General features: G+C 32.9%; 1 protein-coding gene across 1 annotated transcript in view; it reads left to right on the top strand.

Annotated features, from left to right (window-relative positions):
* Positions 1-23,362, top strand: part of LOC149808504 (annexin A6-like) — a 227,558-nt gene that overhangs the window by 89,329 nt on the left and 114,867 nt on the right. Inside the window, exons 11-13 of the mRNA XM_089978253.1 lie at positions 7,356-7,373; positions 18,471-18,555; positions 21,516-21,595. Coding sequence (XP_089834379.1) covers positions 7,356-7,373; positions 18,471-18,555; positions 21,516-21,595 — 183 coding nt within the window. The remainder of the gene's footprint in view (positions 1-7,355; positions 7,374-18,470; positions 18,556-21,515; positions 21,596-23,362) is intronic.

Here is a 23,362-nt window from a genome sequence, read left to right as displayed (position 1 = left end):
TCTCCAATCTTACATAAATGATGATCCACCATCAAATGTGGCTTTTTCATACTCAATACAGAAAAGTATTTAACCCTTGTAGTATGGGAGCAATATATTTATGGATGATGTCACCTCGCTTTGTATGCAGGAACCATATATTCATGGTCAAACATCACCTAGCTCTGTGTCCGGAAATCATATTTTTATGGCTCAGAGCAGTAACGTCTACAGATGTCCAATGTAGGCCAATCATTAACTGTGTACTAATAATAGCTTGGAGATGGCACATGTAATAGTCCAATAGATTACGGTTCTATATCGTTGTAACAGAACATCAGTAAAACAAATATTACAACAGACTTATTTTCCCAGTAAAGTCTGTTGTCTGCAGTGGGCATTGGTGGCTGATAGTTGCAGTCTCAGAGCTGACTCATAGCCAGTTGCCGCTTATTAACGTATATATGTATGTGATAGTCTGAAATGTAATAAAGTTTGTTAGGGCTTTGTATGGAAGTGTAGAGGTATAAATAGCGGTACTAAGTTTTCCAGATTTGAGAATTAATTTCCTGCATGAATATACCACATGTTGATATGAAAGTGCTCTGACACGTGTTGATATACAAGTGCTATGACATGACCATCCCATTCAGTAACAACTTCAAATTCCACTAAATCCAGTTTAAACTAGTAGCCAAGTTTATCAACAAGTCTGTCACATACAGAACTTTTTCTTATATTGGGTGATACAATGTATCATCGAGTGCGATAACTGTGCAGTCTGGAAAGGGACCAACCATAATTTTTCTAGGGTGTCAGGTTTTGTCTCTGAATTATTCCTTTCCTTGCCTATCCAATTTTATTTTTTTTTAATAAAGAAAAAAACATGATATTCTTATTGCATTATAAAGTTTATTTTGCTCTCTCGCTCTCTCTCTCTCAACAATCAAGTTGTAAAGGAAATGGAAGAGAGAGACTGAGAGATCGAGATCCACTTCTTAATTGACTAACTTTTTCAACAGCAGTGTGAAATGTATGTGACTTGGGAATCGAATAATCAAGACCTTTGTTCAATAGCTGAACTTTTGACCTGGTGGAAATCTTATTTTTCGTTTTTAATTTTTTTCTCGTCAGTTTCATTTTGTTGCCTTTTTACAGAGCTAGTTTCAGAGATAGGAAAATGAAAAGATAAAGCTTTTTATTTTTTATTTTTCTCAATCGTTTGACAATGTATAAGTTATAATATGTTAAGATTGTTGCTCAGAAATCTAATTTGTTTCAAATACTTTGGCAGGTTGCAATTAATAACTATCATTGAAAACCTCACAACTATTGCTCTATAATTTATAATCAGTGAGAAATATTTACGTTAATTTTTGGTAATAACGGCTTTCAGGCGTCTCAAATATGCAGCTCCATGCAACCTGCAGATGGATTTTATGTCAGTTATTACATTTGTCACATGTATTGAGATACTTGTATATGTCAAATTTATTCTTGCAAGCAAAAGTAATTGCTTACTAATGTTTTCACATAATCTGTAAGACATCTGCCTTTCAACAATTGTCAGATGAGAAAACTAGCTTTCCATTAGTTTGACTTCATTGCATAAACAGTATTCACTTCACTCTAAAGCATGACCAATATAATTGTTTTACATTATGATAATTATTATTTTACATTCTTACTTAAAACAGCTTTATAACATTGATTTCTTTGAAAAATGAATGCTGTATTTAGTTGGATAAAAGATTCTGCCAACAATATTATTTAAAAAAGTCTTTTAAATCTTTCAAACATTAACATTAATTTTTGGTTTCTATGGCAACCAAAGTAAATCTAGAATTATGTATCATTTTCAGTATGATTAGCATTGGTTCCTTATCAGTGAACTGAAAGTGAATAGAATTATATTTTATATGGAGAAAATTTGTGAATAATAACTACATAAATATTGCAACATACTGAAATGTAGAGACATGTTTGAAAGTAAAGTTTTAATTATTTAGCAGATATGGCCAACTTTAATTTAAATAGAACAATGTTTAAATATTTCTCTGAAGAAAAAAACCCAACATAATTTGACCAGCTCTGATAGAAAGCATCATAGGATAAATTACGCTAATGCACCAACAAATATAGATGGTACATAAAATATAAAAATCTTGCAACATGTGTTTAAATATGCAATCAGCAGTGCTGCAGGAAATTTCATCAGAAAGGATTCTACTGGTACATATCTGCTCTGACATTTGGCTCTTAGGCAAATATTTAACCAGATGAGCAATCTCAGCCAGCTTGGACCTCTTTGGTTAAGCTTGATGTTAAAGTATTTTACTGTACAGTTATATAAGAGGCAGACTTTACAAAATAGGGGTCTTTTATTGTGTAATGCAAATCCAAGTGTGAATAATGCAGAGACCCAGATCTGCTGCCAGCAGATTAGAATCTATATTCATTCATTAAATGATTTGATTTATTTGATTGATCTTTAAATAGCACATCAAAACATGAAAACTTGTATTGTGCTGAGCAATTGTAGTAAATGTGCCCCTTTCCCAGAGACACGTCATGGCTGACTCAGCCTGGTCTGGGACCACTCTGGTGGCCTAGTGGTTAGAGTGTCTGCCTCAGATGCAGGAAGTTGTGGGTTCGTTCCCAAGCCAGATCATAATACCAAAGACTTATAAATGTGGTACTAACAGATGCTTCCCTAGGCATTTAGCATTGGTTTATGTATATCATTGTGCGGTTTGCTGGTGAGACCATAGAACTCCATATAATCTCTTTTATATAATCTCTGTTCTTGGGAAGTAAAATGAATAGTGTAAATTATAATGTTTTACTTATTACATTATCATGATTTCTGTCAACTTAGTTTATTAGCAACATACAATTTTCACAATTTACTCTCCTGTGTTACACAGATTTTGTACCCTATATATTAACATTAAGTTGAATCCAGCTGCAGACAATAGAAAACTAGATTTGTCTTGGTATAATGTGCAAATAGATCTGGGTCAGTGCAGTTTGTTAGGAATAATAAGTAGAACAAATAACATAGACCATGATGTACCATCACATTGTATGACAACATATCTGGGTCTCTGTTGTTTGCAGTTGGATTCAAGTTGTGTGCAGGTGTATACAGCAGAGTATTGTCTGTACTTTTCGTAACCTCTGCCAAAATAATACAAACTTGCAAATATTTTATGATTTACAGTATATCTTAAGGTATTTGTGTAAGATATGCAGACATTTTATGATTTAAAGTATATCTTAAGATATTTGTGTAAGATTTGCAAACATTTTATGATTTACAGGATCTCTTAAGATATTTGTGTAAGATATTGCAAACATTTTATGATTTACAGTATCTCTTAAGATATTTGTGTAAGATTTGCAAACATTTTATGACTTACAGTAAGACTTGTTTTTTAGAAAGTAGTAATGACAACATAACTATCTCTTTACAGACATTTAGATCAAAACTTTTCTAGTGCATAAAACGGTATGTGGTGAAGTTTGACAATATGTATTGAGCATGGGTATGACGGCAAGTATAAATGTTTGGGGTTGGGGATATTTGATGCTGTTAGTTGGAGTGCAGTACACATAGGTATAATCTGCTCAGTGTTCATGTATGATTTATTCTTTTTTGTGGGTGCTTGTGGTTTGTATGAATTTGACATTTGGTGCAAGTTAGATGTATTTTCACTCAGCCATAAGCCTGCACATATCATGCTTTGAACTGATTAATCAGGTGAGTGATGTATAATTATTTGTACTACATCTACCATGTTGCATGGATGAATTGACAATAATTATTTATGCATGACAATATAAGTACCGTATATATTCGTGTATAAGCTGAATAATTTGGGAATAATTAAAGGCCTGGAGGAAGGGAGATCGGCTTATCCACTGGCCAATATGTAAACTTAACAGTTTTTAGGTCTTTTTGTTGACGGTGCATATTTTCAGATTTTTCCAACACAAAGTTAAACAAAAGTAAATATAGACTTTATAATTTGTGGGCCGGTTGGGTTTACCATAGAGACCATGCTGAACTATAATGTACAGTACTTACACAGTGAAAAGCTTGCATAACATCACTTAAATCCTTACTTATTCCCAAACATAGATGCAGATTTTGCTTTATTCATTGTTTCAACCAAATTGCATTCTTCCAGATAACATTTCAGCTAATTCTTAATAGCTGCTTCATTTACATTGAATCACACACTCACTAGTTACTCGTTTTCAATGATATAAGAGATCCTACACATTGAGGTAATATTCTTAAAATGGTACTCACGTTTATTTGTACAAGGCACATAACCATCCTAATTTACATGTTCACGAAGAGTGGTAATAATAAAGGCTAAAATTCTCATAGAGATCAACTAAGATCAACATCAATCAATTTTAGTTTTGTGTTTTAGCTGAACAAACATAACTTTCCACACAGTGGAAAGCTTGATGTCTCGGTGTCTCCAATGTTGATAGTCAGCGAATTTGTCTTTCGTTTTGCGACAGCAGTAAAGGCCACTTAATCATTAAAACCCTGAAACTGGCTTGTGATATGAGAGACTTTTGACTGGTAACTATACCAGTTTAACATTGGTATATAAGGTATAAAATTGTCAGGTCTTTACTCATGTAAGTTTTGTTCATGGCAATGGAGCTATGGCATATGGAGTTACAGCATTCATAGTGATCATTCTTGAAATTGAAATTAATTGTGGATGATTTTGTTGTTGTGGTTTATCTTTTTGTTCTGGTTTATTTTTTATTTTTGCATTTTGTAGAGGTAAAAATAATCATTCGTGTGAATAATGTTTAAACTTAACATTCTATTTAGTCAAGAAGTGAATATGTTATACTAAAATAATTATTTGGTCACAACAATAATTCACAGGTGATACAACAGAACATGTAGGACTTTTCTTGTTTAGAAGATATGAAAATCGAAGACAATGTAATAATCAGGAGTTCTCTACAAAAATCAGAAGATATTATGAAATCGGGAGGTAGGCGTGGAGTTTTTTTCCCTTCCGGCATGAAAGTTGACAGTTATGGTGTAAGGTCACTTACATCAAAGCAAGCTACAACTCAGCTTTTAGTTTATTAGCATAATTTTTGAAGAATTATTTTTGAAACTTTATAAGAAAACAGAAAATTAAATAAATTACTTTTTTTAAAAATATGTTTGCCTAAAGAAAAAAAATTTAGAACTTAACTCGTGCATCTTGAGATGCCTCGGAGTTGTAAGTCAGCTTATATGCAGGTCATACACTTTTTGGTGTTTATACCTGTTCAGTTTGGGGGTCAGCTTATATGCGAACGGGCTTATACATGGGTAAATACGGTACTATGATGAATTGCTGATTATCTGATGGCACAAGCTCTACATGAAAGAATTACGCCATGCTTCTGCTAGACTAGAAGCCAAATCATACTTTTGATAACTTGTGGGGATTTGTCTATTTATTTAAATACTGTACTTTGGTTTAATACCATTATGTATTCTGTGTTTTGCAATACCATCTGTTCCACATGGCTTATAGCTGCCCATAAAACGTTTCTTGTTACAAAAGGTGATTTCATAAACAGCACATTTAATTTGTATCAGTAATTATTTATGATTTCTATATTTATTTTGCTGTTTTTCATTCTGTGCATATATATAGAATTCTCATTACCAGAGATCTCAAGGGTGTCAATATACAGACGATTCCAAGGCAACTTCACGCTATTTTGTTTACTGTAGACTCTCTTATTCTGCAGCATTTCCCAAATTGGAAAAACAATTTGCCCAGTTAAAAAAATTATATTTCTTTCAAAGGCCACTGCCTACCATGATGATGTTTCATCTTTATACTTTCTGATTTTGTATGTGTATTAGTGCATGACATGAGATGTATGTGTATCATATGTATGACATGAGATGTATGTGTATCATATTCTTGACATGAGATTTATGTGTATCATATGCATGACATGAGATGTATGTGTATCACATGTATGACATGAGATGTATGTGTATCATATGTATGACATAAGATGTATATGTATTATATGTATGACACGAGATGTATTTGTATCACATGCATGACATGAGATGTATGTCTATCATATGCATGACATGAGGTTTATGTGTATCATATGTATGATATGAGATGTATATCATATGTATGACATGAGATGTATGTGTATCATATGTATGACATGAGATTTATGTGTATCATATGTATGATATGAGATGTATATCATATGCATGACATGAGATGTATGTGTATCATATGTATGACATAAGATGTATATGTATTATATGTATGACATGAGATTTATGTGTATCATATGTATGACATGAGATGTATATCATATGTATGACATGAGATGTATGTGTATCATATGTATGACATGGGATGTATGTGTATCACATGTATGACATGAGATGTATGTGTATCATATGTATGACATAAGATGTATATGTATTATATGTATGACACGAGATGTATTTGTATCACATGCATGACATGAGATGTATGTCTATCATATGCATGACATGAGGTTTATGTGTATCATGTGTATGATATGAGATGTATATCATATGTATGACATGAGATGTATGTGTATCATATGTATGACATGAGATGTATGTGTATCATATGTATGACATGAGGTGTATGTGTATCATATTCTTGACATGAGATTTATTTGTATCATATGCATGACATAAGATGTATGTGTATCATATGTATGACATGAGATGTATGTGTATCATATTCTTGACATGAGATTTATGTGTATCATATGCATGACATGAGATGTATGTGTATCATATGTATGACATCAGATGTATGTGTATTACATGCATGACTTGAGACTGTATGTGTATCATATGTATGATATGAGATTTATGTGTATCATAAATATGACATGGGGGCCTCGAGTGGTCGAGTGATCTAAAGCGCTCTCCGTTATGGATCATAACCATTTCAACTCTGTCTGCGTGGGTTCGAATCTCTGATTCGGCCAATGTGGGTATGTATGACATGAGATATATGTGTATCATATGAATGACATGAGGTTTATCTGTATCATATACATGACAAGAGGTTTATGTGTATCATATGCATGACATGAGATGTATGTGTATCATATGCAAGACATAAGATGTATGTATAACATATGCATGACATAAGATGTATCTGTTTGTATATATGCATGACATAATATGTATGTATGTGTATATATATATATATATATATATATATATATATATATATATATATATATATATATATATATATATATATATACATTCATGAAATCAAATGTTTGAATGTGCATGTTATCATCACTTTTAGGCACAGCATGGAAAGAAGGTGAGCCAATCACTTTATTTAGTATTCACTTTTTGCCAGTGCTTATGTTGCCCTAATATTTACTCTTTAGAACTGTATGTATTTCTTTAATTTGAAAGCTTCAAGCTTGGATGTCTTGCAGCAACATACATTTGGCTTTGTGGTTGTTTTCATTCACATAGAATAGATACCCATCAGTTTGCTTAATTATATGTACCACACATATTATTAATTGGACCTTGACTGCCTCTGTTTCCACTAGCTAAAGGTCATTGATTTACTTCATCCCACATTGATGTGAAATGAAGATATCGATTGCCAATGGCTAGTAAAAATGGTCCATCAAAATAGATTATCATCTGAGTACTTGATTTTTAATATGATCAGAATTTATGTAGAAATATTTTCCTGCTGCCACAAATGTCTATTGCAGGTATCAGTAAACTAATTGAGCCAGTCATCTGTTATTGCATCCTATTTTTAGTCCCTGAGAAAATCTGTTCAATAAAAAGCTGCATCAAAGCCTAAATAGGGACTGACATGTTTATTGAATTCATTATGTTGGCTTTTGCATAGGATGACAGAGCAGAAAGGTGTTATTGGGTCAGTTCTGAAAATTCACTTGCATTCAAAATTCCAGTCATATTCAGATGCAGCTAGTTGCAGACAGTACCAATGCAGATTGGTACATATATTCTGTGTCCAAGTTAATTAAAAAGTACCAATGCAGATTGGTATATATATTCTGTGTCCAAGTTAATTAAAAAGTGCCAATGCAGATTGGTACATATATTCTGTGTCCAAGTTAAATAAAAAATACCAATGCAGATTGGTATATATATTCTAATCCAGGATTTTCATGGTTTCTATGAAATTTAGAAAGTTTCATCTAATTATTGGCCTTTTCACCTTAAACAAGTTTGTACAGGAAGAACACTTCAAGACAGAGACAACAACCATTATCACATTCCTGCCATAAGATCCAATGACTGAGTGGTCTCCAATGACCTTTAGTATGCATACTTTCACATGCTATCTTTCTCCCTCATAGGAGGTACCTCAGGTTTTGCTTTGACAGAGTAGTTTTTCAGTTGTGCGCTCTGCCACTTGGCATAGCTTTTGCACCCAGAGCTTTTACCAGATTGATGGAAAAACATGCTATCCACTTCACATACCAGCATTTCAATAATTGATTGGTCCACAATGGCCTGTTTCAGTCCCTCTGACAAAATCTAACTCACAGTAGGTCCATTGTAACTTGACTGGTTGGTCCACCATGGCCTGTTTCAGTCCCTCAGACAAGATCAAACTCACTGTTGATACATTGTGACTAGACTGGTTGGTCCACAATGTCCTGTTTCAGTCCCCCAGACAAGATCTAGCTCACTGTTGGTCCATAGTGACCAGACTGGTTGGTCCACCATGGCCTGTTTCAGTCCCTCTGACAAGATCTAACTCACTGTTAGTCCATAGTGACCAGACTGGATGGTCCACAATGGCCTGTTTGAGTCCCTCAGACAAGATCTAGCTCACTGTTGGTCCAATGTGCCCCAACTGTGCCTTTTAATCAACCTAGAGAAATTAGTGCTGGTTCCATCTTATGAGTTCATTTATGTTGAGATGAATTTCCTCATGAACAGAAGAATAATCTATATCTCACTGGACAGAGTAAACAGAATTATGGCCCTGCTGGAGTCTCTGAGAGGCCAGACCTTGTTTGTTGACTCATCTACATTTGTCTATTCTGGAAAGCTTCAGCTCCACAGTGGACCTTGCTCTTATAACAGATTGTAACTATGCCCCCACCAGTTTCTCCTTCTACCAAACTGGAAACGGCACAGGGCTCCTCAGACAACTCAGTTTTCTTGGACATAATTTTCACAATCATCTGAACTGATGGCAAATTGGGACTGGTTTGATACTGGAGTCCTTATGCACGCTTCTGCCTGTTTGTAGATGTGTCAAATTACAGATGGGGCACTCATCTGGAGCCAGAAGGGCTAATTCTTCAGGATGCATGGTCATGGGAAGAATTCACACTCCACATCAATAATTTGGAAATGAGGGTAGTGTTCTGCTGCTGTAATATTTACCTATTACTATTGACAGATTCCTCCACCCCACAATGATTTTCCATTTGTGGTCTGTACCCTTGAAAAAGGAGGAGGGCCACTGGGCATGCACTGGGTCATAGGGTTGAAGTTCAAAATTTTCTGGAAGTCACACTATGGGAGAATGAATATTCATCATATGGAGGATGGTAATTTTGGTTCCAAAAATGGTAAGCTGCACAATAGCAGCATATAAAAATTACATCATTAAAATTAGTTTTACCCTTCCCACTTTCATAAAACATATATTTGAATCAACATCATATTTGGAAAATGTTATGATTATCTGATGACACTGACAAATCCAGGTACTCCTGGAAGTTTTGTTATACAATGAGTTCTTGCCTTTTTCATTGGAAGCCTGATGTAATGTATGGCTAAATCTAGTGTCTCACAATTTTCATTGGATCCCCTTGAAATCTTGTACATGTTACAGTTGAGCATCTCAATGTATTACTCACCTCTAAAACGTTTTGTTAGATTTATTTACCTAATTATCTTGGAGCTGAATATTGTATATGATAGAATATTGTTAGCACAACACATCCTGAGGTTTTTGATGGATCATTGTAAAACTTGGAACATATTGTATTCATCGTTTGAAGATACAAATAGTGACAATTCAGTTTGCTCCTGTTAGAATTATTACTGATATAACTGGAATTGGGTTCAATGCATTAAAAAATCTTGTGAAATCAACTAGTCTTAAAGTTTTAAGTGGATCGCCATGGAACTTTATACATGTTATGGCCATTGTTTAAAGATGTAGATATTAACAATGCAGCTGAATGCAATGTATGGCAGAATCTTGTGACTGCAACTTGTCTGTCAATTTTTTTATGGATTGCTGTGAAAATTACTACATATTATGATAATCATCTTAAGATGTACATAAGTTATTGCCCTTTTTGACTTAGAGCTGGATATAATGCATGGCAGAGCTTTTAGTTGATTTCCATGAAAATTAGTGTATATTATGGTCATCATTAGAAGATATATGTTGTTAGTCGTTTTTTATGATAAACTTATCTCCTTCACATGAAAGGAGTGGGATGAAAGACAGGTTGGATTATATTTACATGAGCAAAGTGCTTACCATTTTTTCATCTAATAAAGGATATTTCTTTGTTTAAATCAGATATAGATAGCACACATTTTCTTTTTAAATGTAATCATCTAGGACTGATAACAATGAGTATAATCAGTCAAAACTTTATATCTTTATATTTCATTGGACTAAATAATATTTTAAGACTCAATAAATAATAATAATAATAAAATAATAAGGATGATGATGATGACTTTATTTGAAGAAGAAGCTCATTTAGTCAGGTGACCATTCTTTCTAAGAGGCCTTCTACAATGATATTTGTACTATATAATGCACAATTTTTACATGATGAGGTGTCTTTAGACAGTAAATGCTATTAAAAACTAGACAGTGATCTACTGTACAACAAAAAAGCACAAGGCTTCTAGCATGAGTACATACAGGATTCATACAAACAGTAGTAGCGAACATGTGTAAGATATGATAGGTGAGTACATAACATTGTTTTAAAGAGTATCAGTACTGAGTTAAACAAAATCATACAAATGATTGTTTCTGTAGACTGAGAAGTTTTTTTGAAAGCTTGTCATGTGTCATCTGACTTTATATAAGGTGGTTTGGAATTCCATAGTTTGGCTCCAGAAAATTGCAAAACTCTTCTGATAAAACTCTGAATTAAGTTTAGTAAATATAACTTATTGGATGAGATGGGTCTTCATTCATACATATGTACCTTTTATAATAAATTTAAAGTTACATTTAAGATAATCAGGAACCAAACCAAGTAAGGATGTACAGACTAGTAACCCTTCTGAAACTGAGTTCTCTGTTGAAATGTAAGCCACTTTAAGGTTTTAAAAAGATCTGTTGATGATGTATGTAAATCAGTATCAAGAATAAATAACTCTTGCTGCTCTTTTTGTAATTTATGTAACCATTCCTGATTTTCTATAACACTATTGCCCCAGATAGAACAACAATATTCATTCCTGATTTTCTGTAACACTATTACCCCCAGATAGAACAACAATATTCTAGGTGTGGCATGATAGATTATCTTTATTGCATCAGTATATGCTGTTCTCATAACTGGGATAATTTATGCATAAAATCTTGTTTCTGGTCTACTAGTTGTAGGAATTAAGTATCATATTATGACAAAGTTTCCAATTAATGATAGTTTCCTAATACAATTGTGCAAGTAAAAATAAGACCAAATGAATGTCATAATGACAGACTATTTCCAGTCATTTGGATTAGGATCATCATTCACCTCCATCTGTTCATGAATCGATATACTGTCAGCTAATTAAAAAGTATGTGGATTGTGGTTGTGCATCATGGTTAATATTCATCTGTGCTTGTGCATCATGGTTAATATTCATCTGTGCTTGTGCATCATGGTTAATGTTCATCTGTGCTTGTGCATCATGGTTAATGTTCAGCTGTGCTTGTGCATCAAGGTTAATGTTCATCTGTGCTTGTGCATCATGGTTAATGTTCATCTGTGCTTGTTTTTTTCTTTTCTTCAGCTCCTTGATTGCAGTAGCAGTGGATGAAATTATTACTGCATTGTATACGTTAAACATGCTGACCCAGATATGAACATTGTACTGCCACAGTAATATATAACAGCAGATCTGAGTCTGTGCTGTGTTGATGTTGGCTGTATATTGTACACTTGTAAAGATGCTGCTGCTTTTTTGTGAAAGTTAATAGTTTTTGTGTTTTTTTCAAACCAGAACCAGAGGTCCAGTTTCAAACATGGAAGAAAGGTTTCCTATCAAAGGGTTTTCTCAACCATTATTTGATGTAGTTTATAAAGCATAGAAGAAATTGTTTTCTAATTTTTTGGGGTCAGTTTTATGGTATAAGGAAAAGCTTATGATGATATGGGTCAGGATATTACCACTAGGCGTCTGCAAAAACCACCTTGCTTGAATTTTTAAGTATCTTCAGTTTGTTTGTAACAGGCATACCAATGTTTAAGAAAATGAAAGGGGTATTTCTTTTGTTTAATTTTATGCTTCTATCACTGTTTTTTTCTGTCTTTTTTCTTACAGATGTGCATTGGTAGGAATTTAATTTTATAGATACGGGTTTCCTACAAAAATTGATGAAGATGATTGGCATACAGGGGAAAAGCTACATTAAAATGAATCATTTGCTGTATTCCTAATGTTTGCTTGTTTAAAAAAAAATACATTTTTATTTTGCCATTTTTACTTAATCCTTTAAGAAATTGCAACATTTCCTAGAATCTAAAAATTACTTTTTGTTCATAATTAACTGCCATTTCTTGATGCTTAATTTTCAGCTAGGAACTGTACATTTGACATGAGCAAATTAAGGCAGGAACTGAAATTGTTGGATGCCAATTACAGAAAAATACAAGTGGCCAAAATCAGCTTTACCTTAGTAGTAATAAGTATTATTCTAGAATGAATATTGTTACCTGCTACAACCATGTGCAGTTTATGAAATTAAACATGGATATCTTTCTTTAGCAAAATATTTTTTTTTTATACTTTTAAGCTTTGGACATTTTCACAAGATCTTCATTGGAGGAATGACTGGAGTCACATGATCAACTAACTGTTATCCACAAACCCTATAACACCATCCACTCAGTCTTGGTACATCCCAAACCCTATAACACCATCCACTCAATCTTGGTACATCCCAAACCCTATAACATCATCCACTCAATCTTGGTACATCCCAAACCCTATAACACCATCCACTCAATCTTGGTACATCCCAAACCCTTTAACACCATCCACTCAATCGTGGTACATCCCAAACCCTATAACACCATCCACTCAATCTTGGTACATCCAAAAGACCACAAACCCTATAACACCATCCACTCAATCTTGGTACATCCCAAACCCTATAACACCATCCACTCAATCTTGGTACATCCCAAACCCTATAACACCATCCACTCAATCTTGGTACAATCCCAAAGACCACACTCCTTAGAATAAGAAGCTCTCAGTCATGTATAAACTCCAGTGTGTTAAGTGTGGAAAAGACTATGTTGGGGAGACTGCTAGAAGCCTAGAAACAAGAGTTAAAGAACACTTACAAACCAACAGAGAAACCGGCTGACAGCAGTTGGTGAACATTGCAAAGAATACTTTCTCTTGGGATAACATCAGAGTGTTAGGGACAGAATGATACCTTAAGGTCTCATTGGACAGTTTATCTGGTGAATTTTCATCCGACGATGACCAGTTACAGAAAAATGAGAATAATTTTACACTGAAGATACAAATAAAAACAAACTAATGATTTTTTAGAAAGCATACATGTGAGATTTTGACTGCAGTAATCAGGTTAATTCCTGATGCAACTGGTGGTTTTTATACTGAACCAACACTGCCACCAACCCCTAAATTTTACATTCATTTTTGACAAGAAATAGCTATTTTGAATATTTTTCTGTGACAAGGCAGCTAAAAGAATCAGTATGTGCCTTATGCATGAATAAAGTTCACTAGTACTATAACAAATTAGCATACTTTTCATCACCCCTCAACCATCTAGATTTTTAGATATTTACCTCTGTAGCAGACACACATAAATACGTAAGCCAAGTTGACAGCTCATTTGCAGCCCAAGTTACGCATTTGATCTCCAGTGCAAATCTAACTGTGACAGGCAGTCACCAACAAGCCAACCTATTTCCAAGCCTAACTCAAAGTAAATCTGAACCACATTATAGATTTAGCTTATGTGTGAATTTATAAATGCTAGGCTTGTGATAATTAGGTTCATGCCTTCTTCCTTAAAAATTAGGGGGGTGTCAAAATACGAAACTATCCAGTGAGACCTTAAGGATAAATAAGGGAAGCTATTGAAATCATGAAGGGGGAGCCAGTGTTGAATTGTGATTCTGGATTGGAACTCCTGCCATTGTACAGAAGGACTTTGTTACATGATCAACATTTAGTTGATCACATGACTCCCTGAGTCCCAATGTCATTCCTCTGATGAATGGCTTTTGTAAAGGTCAAAAGCTTAGGGGTAAAAAAAAAATATTTTGCTACAGAAAGGTACGTGTTTTTAGTTTCATAAATTATATTTGATAAAGGATAGGAAACAAGTTCAGAATAACTTAAAAATTCCTGTACAGTTGTAGTGCTGTGAATCTAAATATAATAGCATGTGAAGTAAAAACTCAATTTTACTGACATTAGAAAAGTTGATGATAATGATGAATTCAAAATGGCCACTACCACTTAACAGGCTTGAAGCAGCTGCTCTGGATTGTTTTGCCATTTCTCATCTCTCGTGTTTGTTGACTGTGTTCATCTACATTGTTGGTTTTGTCCTGCATTGGCTGTTCTGTTGCAGTATGTTTCTTCATTTGCATGTTTTGGTGGGGAAGAACTGTTCGATTTTTTTTCTCAGTCATTTTTCCCCACTTGTACCACAACTATCTTGTATTTTGAACATGATGTCATCATGTTATACTCACCAGTCTATCCATTTATGCTATGATGGACCCTCATTAATTGTTTTAAATAACTCCTGGCACTCATTACTTTGTTGTGAACTAGACTTGACAACCAGGACTACATTTATCTTTACTTAAATGTAAATGGCAGGTGATGAACCAAAGAGTGTGATCTAATACCCTCTGGTTACTCTATCAAGTCATTCCCACACCATTCCTGTGGAAGTGGAATTTCTGTATTTTGTTTCAATCGCTTTCCTTTAAGCGGCCAAAGACAAACATATTTTTCAACTTGCTTTTTTGGAAATTACATGATTAAATCCATATATATTGCCGCATGCCTGTTCATTATCTTATTATAGGCAAAATCAGCAGAACAGACAGGATGTACTAAGGCTAAATTCAGTAGCAAACACTTAATCAGTCGGCATAAGTGGCAAAAAGGGCTAAATGCAATCATGCTCTTCAGTTTTAAAAATATCAACATTTGAAAAAACCCTGGGATGCTTTGGCCTTGTCTGAAAATTCCCCTTGATTCTTTGGGCCTGTTTGAAAATCCCCATGGATGCTTTGGGCTTGTCTTCATACAAGGAAGTTTGGCCTTTTTGTGGTTTACACTGATTTATCAATGGTTGAATTTGTTCTTAATGTCTCCCATCCCGTCTCACTATTTTCACTAAAATGTATTGACTTGGTTCATGTTTAATACATGGCAAAATGTTGCTCAATATAACACTTTATAGGCTATTAATTTCTTTAGGATTTTGTTTAGAAATTTACAGAACTAGGAATGAAATTTTCATTTTATTCTCACTGATTTTCTCAGAACTTTCATCGACATATATTTATGTTGATCAACGTACACATCATGGATATGATTTATTATCTATGTCATGAAATGACATCACATTTGGATGTTTTCTTACCTGTGTGTTGCCAAAATGACCCTTATCTTGAGTGGCAATAATATATCTGCTTCAGTATTTAACATGATCTGTTTGCCTTAAAATGGACAATATACGACTTGATGGACATGTCTATAGATCTTTCACTGTTTATTTACAGATATCTGTCTGGGCCACTTAGTTACTTTATGTTATGGCCCATCGTCTATCATGTGTTGTCTCTTGCCCATTCTGAATTGCTATTCCTTTCTTTCAACTGCTGGACAGACTTTGACCAAATTTGACAGCTGAGGCATGAAGACCTTTCAAATCTGTTAAATTAATACCAATCTGCTATCAACTATGATCATAGGTACCAAACTTTTTTTCAAAAATCCTTTCAAATGCATCTTCTCAAGAACTATTTTTTAAAATTTGACCTTATTTGACAGAAGTCATCCTGGCATGAAGCTCTTTCATATTTAATCCAATGATGCCAATCTACAGTAACTGTTACTAAAAATAGGGAAAAAACTTCAGATAATTTCTTGTTAAGAACTACCCAACAGAATTTGACCAAATCTGACAGCATTCTGGCATCATGCTTTGCATGTTTGTTCATATGATGCTTATCTGTTATCAAAAATCTGAAAACATTTTAACAATTTCTTCTCATAAGCAGCTCAATAGGATTTGACCAAATTGATTAAAAGAATCTTACCATTGATGACTTTCACATTTTATTTATGAGGCAACTATTCAGGTGAACAATATTGCAGTTCTTGTTTTAGTACCAAAAAAAATTTCTTGCATTTTTGAATTTTTTTCATACATCAATATATTTGTTAAGAAGAATGATGTTTGATATCTATGATAGTTAATCCTGATAGAAGTCATTAATTATAGTTGTATTATAATGTGTCCTGTATCTATAAAGTGTTATTCTTCTGTCCAAAAGTTAATCATACACACCCTCCCTTTGGTTATATATATATATATATATATATATATATATATATATATATATATATATATATATATATATATATATATATATATATATATATATATATAGTTTCCCTCACAATAATGCAGTTCATTTGAGCCATTCAAGTGGACTGCCTTGTAGGTGAGTTTGCCTTATAGTGAGGTACTTTATAAATAAATAATACTGTGGGATAGATAACCATAACTGCCTTATAAAAGGACTGCCATATAGTGAGGTATTTTATACATAAATAACACTGGATACTTAAGGACTGCTTTATAGTGAGGTATTTTTTAAATAATAATGTGGGATACATAACCATAACTGCTTTATAAAAGGACTGCCTTATAGTGAGGTATTTTATACATAAATAATACTGAAATTTATAAATTTGACACTAAATAAATGTAGCTAAAGTTAATAATCTATCATGCAATCAAAATATGTTGAAAGCACCAGTTCTTGTGCATCTTGGGGGAAAATAGACATTTCTTAATTTTTTAAAAACTGAAAGTTGCTAGCAGTTAGATTTTTTACATATACTTTCTAGTAATTAATTTTTCAGGTACAAATAATTGCAATGAAAGCCATTATATTTTTTTGAGATGCCTAAAATTTGCACATCTTTAGTAAGAAAAATGTTATTTGTAGCTAACACAGGATAACAGAGAATGATGATATCTTGAATTGTGTATGAAAAAGATTATGAAAGAGTACACATAAGGAAAACCGCACGCTGTAAATTGAACAATAATTAGATAAAAGTATTCAAACAAATATTTGTCAAAATGATCATAAAGTATAGACAGTAAATGCCAGTCCATCAAGATTAACGTCATCGATTGTTATCTTAATCATGAAGAAAAGCCCTAACATTTTATGAAATCAATCTTGAATTCCTAATTACAAACACTGCACCTAATTATGGAAGAAGGCATAGTTATGTTTAACATATAAATAGGTCAAAAATATATGATAAAGTTAGGATTTTGTTTATGACATAATTATGAGACATTCTGCTTGAAGATTATCACATAATTGCCTGACATGTACAAAGACTTAAAGAAATTCCTAATAGAGAATATTGATAAAGAATACTGTTATACACATACAATATACATGTATGTATTTGAAATTGTTGAACAAGAATTAATACTTCTTACATATTAAAACAATAGTTATAATTGATGACAAATCAATTACTTTTTATCGGTGAATCAGCAGTATTTAATCCTTAAGGATTCTAGATTAGAAATAAGTATCTGTAATTGTTATATATTTGTGGATTGAAAATTTTATTAGTTTTTGAAAACATTTTCATCAGTATTTAAGTTCATGGATTTTGGAGTGATTCCTATTGTTTTCACACAAGTATCATTATTCATTAGGTCTTGACTTTCCTAGATTGTAACAACCATGAAATCCATGATAATTGGTATTGGGTGAATTCACAGTAACTAAGCCTCATATGCCTCATTGGTAATTTTGATATTACATAGTCACAAGATAATATATCCCAGCACTGAAATCTGTAAATTATATCCATCTTTATCTGATACAGGCATAACTGTCCAGAATTGCAATAGCATCAAGATAAATTTGTGAATTCCCTCTTTCAGACCTCAGATTATATAGACATTGTAGAGATTTTGTGTGCCAGGGACAATGCTGGTATCTCAGAACTGAAGGATTCATACAGACAAGGTTTGTACATATTTTACACTTTGTAATTTAATACATAATAGAATTGAGTAATTCATACAGACAAGGTTTGTACATATTTTACACTTTGTAATTTAATACATAATATAATTGAGTAATTCATACAGACAAGGTTTGTACATATTTTACACGTTGTAATTTAATACATAATATAATTGAGTAATTCATACAGACAAGGTTTGTACATATTTTACACTTTGTAATTTAATAGATAGTAGAACTGAGTAATTCATACAGACAAGGTTTGTACATATTTTACACTTTATAATTTAATACATAATAGAATTGAAGAATTCATACAGAAAAGATTTGTACATATTTTACACTTAGTAATTTAATACATAATAGAATTGAAGAATTCATACAGACAAGGTTTGTACATATTTTACACTTAGTAATTTAATACATAATGGAATTGAAGAATATTAGAACAGTGATGACACATCAGATTATTACAATATATATATATATATATATATATATATATATATATATATATATATATATATATATATATATCTTATGACTCAGTGGTCTTAAGCTAAGTAATTAAAAAGAGTAAAAACCAACAAGTTTTTATAAAATAAATAAATAATTGATTGCCCTTGACTCAAAAATGAAAAAATAAAAATAGCTTACATTATGGTGAATGAAATCCTAAATAGTCTTAAAAAGTTCTATCACAAGTCCAGATGTATAGAGTATATTAAATTAGTTCCAGTGGTGTTCCAAATGATAGTCCAATCTGTTGTGATGATGTGCAAATAGTCTGGAATAGTTTCAGTGTACTAATAGACTTAATGTATCACAATGATATAATCCAAAATGTCTTTAAATGAATTCATAATAATTCCAAAATAGCTTTATAGTCCTGAACTTTATGAACACTTGTAGTTCCAATGAATAATTGAAATAAATAAATCATCTTGAATAATATTTGAACAAAACTAAATGACTCCACTAAGACAATATTTAATATAGAAATAACTCAGGTGAACATCACTTATATAAAGAAAGAAGACACAATTTCAGGACCAGAATGAAGGTTCATTACTCATTTCCAGATCATTGTACTTGTCAGCAAGGTCATGTCCTTTTGCAGGTAACCAATCTTAAATTAAGTCGCCTGATTTTTTTAAGAGAAGACCCATGTCCTGAACCTGAATCCCACCAAAGTTGTCAACAAGATTTCTTGTACACCTTGCAAGGTCAATAACATGTTTACTCCAATTAAAAGTACAACCTACCATCTTGAGGCTATGTAATGTGTTTAAGAAGGGCTCTTTTAGTATATAATCATAAAAATTAACACATAATATAGATATACATAATAGTATCAAGAATATAAGTTTTCATGCTGATACAATATATCATGTTTTCATCCTCATCAAAATGCACAATACAGTCTAAGAATAAAATTCTATTTTGAAATTTTGTGTCTTTATTAATGCTAGCAAATAAATTATGTATTTAGTAGCAGTAATTTATCACACTGCTTTTATTTCATTGCACTAGTTCCCAGTTAAGGGTTCATTTCCCTCCTCCAGTCAGTAATTATAGACCATGAAAAAAATAAACAACAGTTCAGTCTGATGCTTTATGCACTTATGTCATTTGGAATATCATCCTTTTTTTCCTTGAACATTATGCTGTATAATGTGCATCTGGACACTGAAGATTTTGCTAATTCAGGTGTTTTTTGCCATACCATATATATTCACTTAGAAGATGATTCAACTATAAGTTAACCTTCCCATTTTAGGGCTACAAAAGCCAATCTCTTTTTGACCCTCCTACAAGTAGGAGTATATTTTGCAACTCAGATCCATCTGAAGCAATGACTTGTCATCAGTGAATTAGATTTGCACTTTGCAAAAATAAAGAAGCCCAACCAAATGGATGGATGGATGGGTGAAGGATACATAGATAGATAGATCACTAGATAGATAGATAGATAGGAGGGGTCAGTGGCACTTCGTGGTTCAAGAAAGTCACAACACACTGATCACAGGATTGATTCGAATACGCTAATTTTTTGTCATTAGTCTCACACACTTTAAAAATTGTGCCATCGTAGCTCATCTAATGAGAACAAAAGAAATGGTTGAATCTTAAGCATATCATAACTTGCCAAAGAGGAGAGAAACTATCATATTCATATATCCAGTCAATGAATATTGTTGAGTGAATGGAAATATGGAACTATATACCAGAATGTTATTTAAATCCACTCAGCAGTATAAAAGATATGGCCAATTAATTTCAAATATTTGTGTCAATATTCTGAGCTCTGAGAGTCATCTTGATGGATTTAGTTATGATGTCACTTCTGGAAGTGTTGCCAATACATTGGTCTGTCAGCTTATTTTTGTAATAAAAAAATGTTATTTTTCAACCAATGGAGAAGAAGATAACAAAGAACAATTATGTTAAACTGTATAGCAAAAATAATTAAAATAAATTCAGATTCTGGAAATACATGAGGAAGCAGTTTATAAGACTGTCAGATTTGCGCAACCTATTCTGGGAACTAAACACTTTTCACGATTACTGAATCATTACAGAAATATAAGTTTGATTAAGATACCACAATATTGCTAAGATTTCTAAATTATCCCTATACATAATGGCATCTATTAAAACCTATACTCATTATCAACTGAATGAATACAAATGGAAAACTGAAATCATGGACTTTGCCACATCCTAGTATGGACTTTAACTGCTTTCAAAGACAAAAGAGCTTAAAATATGACAGCATCTTATACATTGAGAAAATTGTCAATTGCAGAAAAGAAAGAAATTATTTCTTACAAGAGTGCTAAAATAAAATTACTTTGGTAAATCCCAAATTTTCTACACATTTTACATTGTCAACATTTTAACACAGTTATCTGTGTCAGTCTTCTGGTTGCATTCTAAACAATATTTTCTATTTTTAGAATTCTCTATTAGCTTAGAGGAGGATATCACAGACAGAACCGAACCTCCAGTTCAAACACTTCTCCTGGCCCTGGTTAAAGTAAGTACATTGACTGACTTATGATACAAAGTTATATTTCTTAAGGTAAAAAAGGTCTTTATTTGACCATTTGATAATGTTAATTGTGATTTTACTGTTGTAAATTAAGTTTTAAAGTAACACCAAATTGAAATAATCCATTCTGCCAACAAAAAAAATGGTCTCTCAAGACAGGTGCTATCTCAAAATAAGATAACTATACATGGAAAATGATACTTACCAAGTTGAAGCTTGAAAATTTCATTGAAATTGTAGTACCCTTAGGGATCACATGAGATAATGCATAGGTCACATGACTGGTCAGTCATTAGAGAGATAACAGGATGAGACGTAAGGAGGGTATGTGGGCACGTGATCCCTAAGGGTACTAAGGTTCAATGAAATTTTCATCTTCAACTTGGTAAATGTCATTTAATTTTCCAATTTCTTTGAACCTTTCATACCCTAAGGTAATCCCACAAGATGTTTGGAGTGTATCCTGTAACAGAAGTAAAGTGGGGTAAAAAAGGCAGATCACTCTGTAAATCATTAGACTTTATTATGCAAATTCAACAGAACATGATAAATGCATGTACTAACAATGGGTTGGAGCTGATCTGAATGGATGTACACTGACTAACAAGACTGGTGAGATTGGTTTCTGATAATATTTCAGGAAGATGGGGTCTTTCCTCCAACCAGCTGTTTTGAATGTTGTAGCCAGAGGTACCTTGTTTGAAAAAGTAGCACTAGTGAATGCCATTCTTTTACTGTGTAGTGTAAAATATCAGTAGCGATGGCAGCCACTTGCAAGTTGGATTTTAGCCAACTTAAAGTAGTGTCCCTGTTCACTGCCTGAAAAGGGTCAAGGAAACTAACAAAGAGTTTGATTTCATTATTCCCAATACTGTTTGCCCTATCTAAATATCTACAAGAGTGATTTTACAGTACCATCTATCTGGTGAATAAGCTGCTTAGTGAATTTCAAACAACAAGATCACCTGAACATTACTGCTAATGATCAACTATTATAAAGATAATTCTGTTCTTATATACATGTAAATTACTAAGATGTTTGAAATTAAAGGTTTGTTATCTTTGTCTAGAAGTAAAACCAATGTGTATGCAGGGAATTTCAATGGAAGTGTACAAACTGGTGAAAGCAACTTAATTATATTAATACAAAATTAACATAAGATGTGACTACGTTCTTCGGTAAATTAGCTCTCTGATTAAACACCCAACTCCTGAAACATGGAAGCAATAGGTGTTGCAAATACTTTGAACCATTTGACAAAACTAGAAATGTGCTAATAGCAGGTATGGCTGTATTTATAGCACTTTATCCTTATTCATTATGAAATAGCACTGTACAGGTAAGGATTAAATCCAAACAAAATGTACAAATGAGTCAAAGGGATCTGGTTTAGGTCATAAAAACAGAGCAATCACTAGAGATAGGTCTGATATTGTAATTGTGTTGGTTGTCTCTAACTGCAGCATAAAGTATCAGAAATTGATTGGTAAGCTTGGTTTCCAGTGCTTCCAGACATAGTTTTTTCAATGGGTGCATTATGGTTAGATACAGAATCTCATGATCTGGGCAGTATGCATGACTGTTGGACACAAACGACAATTGTTGGGAAACCATTGCGGAGTACTTAAGATTGATGCTACCATCACAACTTCCCCTCCTTGCTCCTCCAATTTCTGTAGAACTCTCAGAATTACACTGTAAAGTGGGAAGTGTATAACTCCAAGATACAACAAAGGCATCAACAAGTGATG

The sequence above is a fragment of the Sinohyriopsis cumingii genome, chromosome 1, assembly GCF_028554795.1.
Source record: "Sinohyriopsis cumingii isolate HCF-2022 chromosome 1, ASM2855479v2, whole genome shotgun sequence".
NCBI lineage: Eukaryota > Metazoa > Mollusca > Bivalvia > Unionida > Unionidae > Sinohyriopsis > Sinohyriopsis cumingii.
Note: the sequence above shows the minus strand (reverse complement) of the source record. Positions and strands in the feature narration are given on the sequence as shown.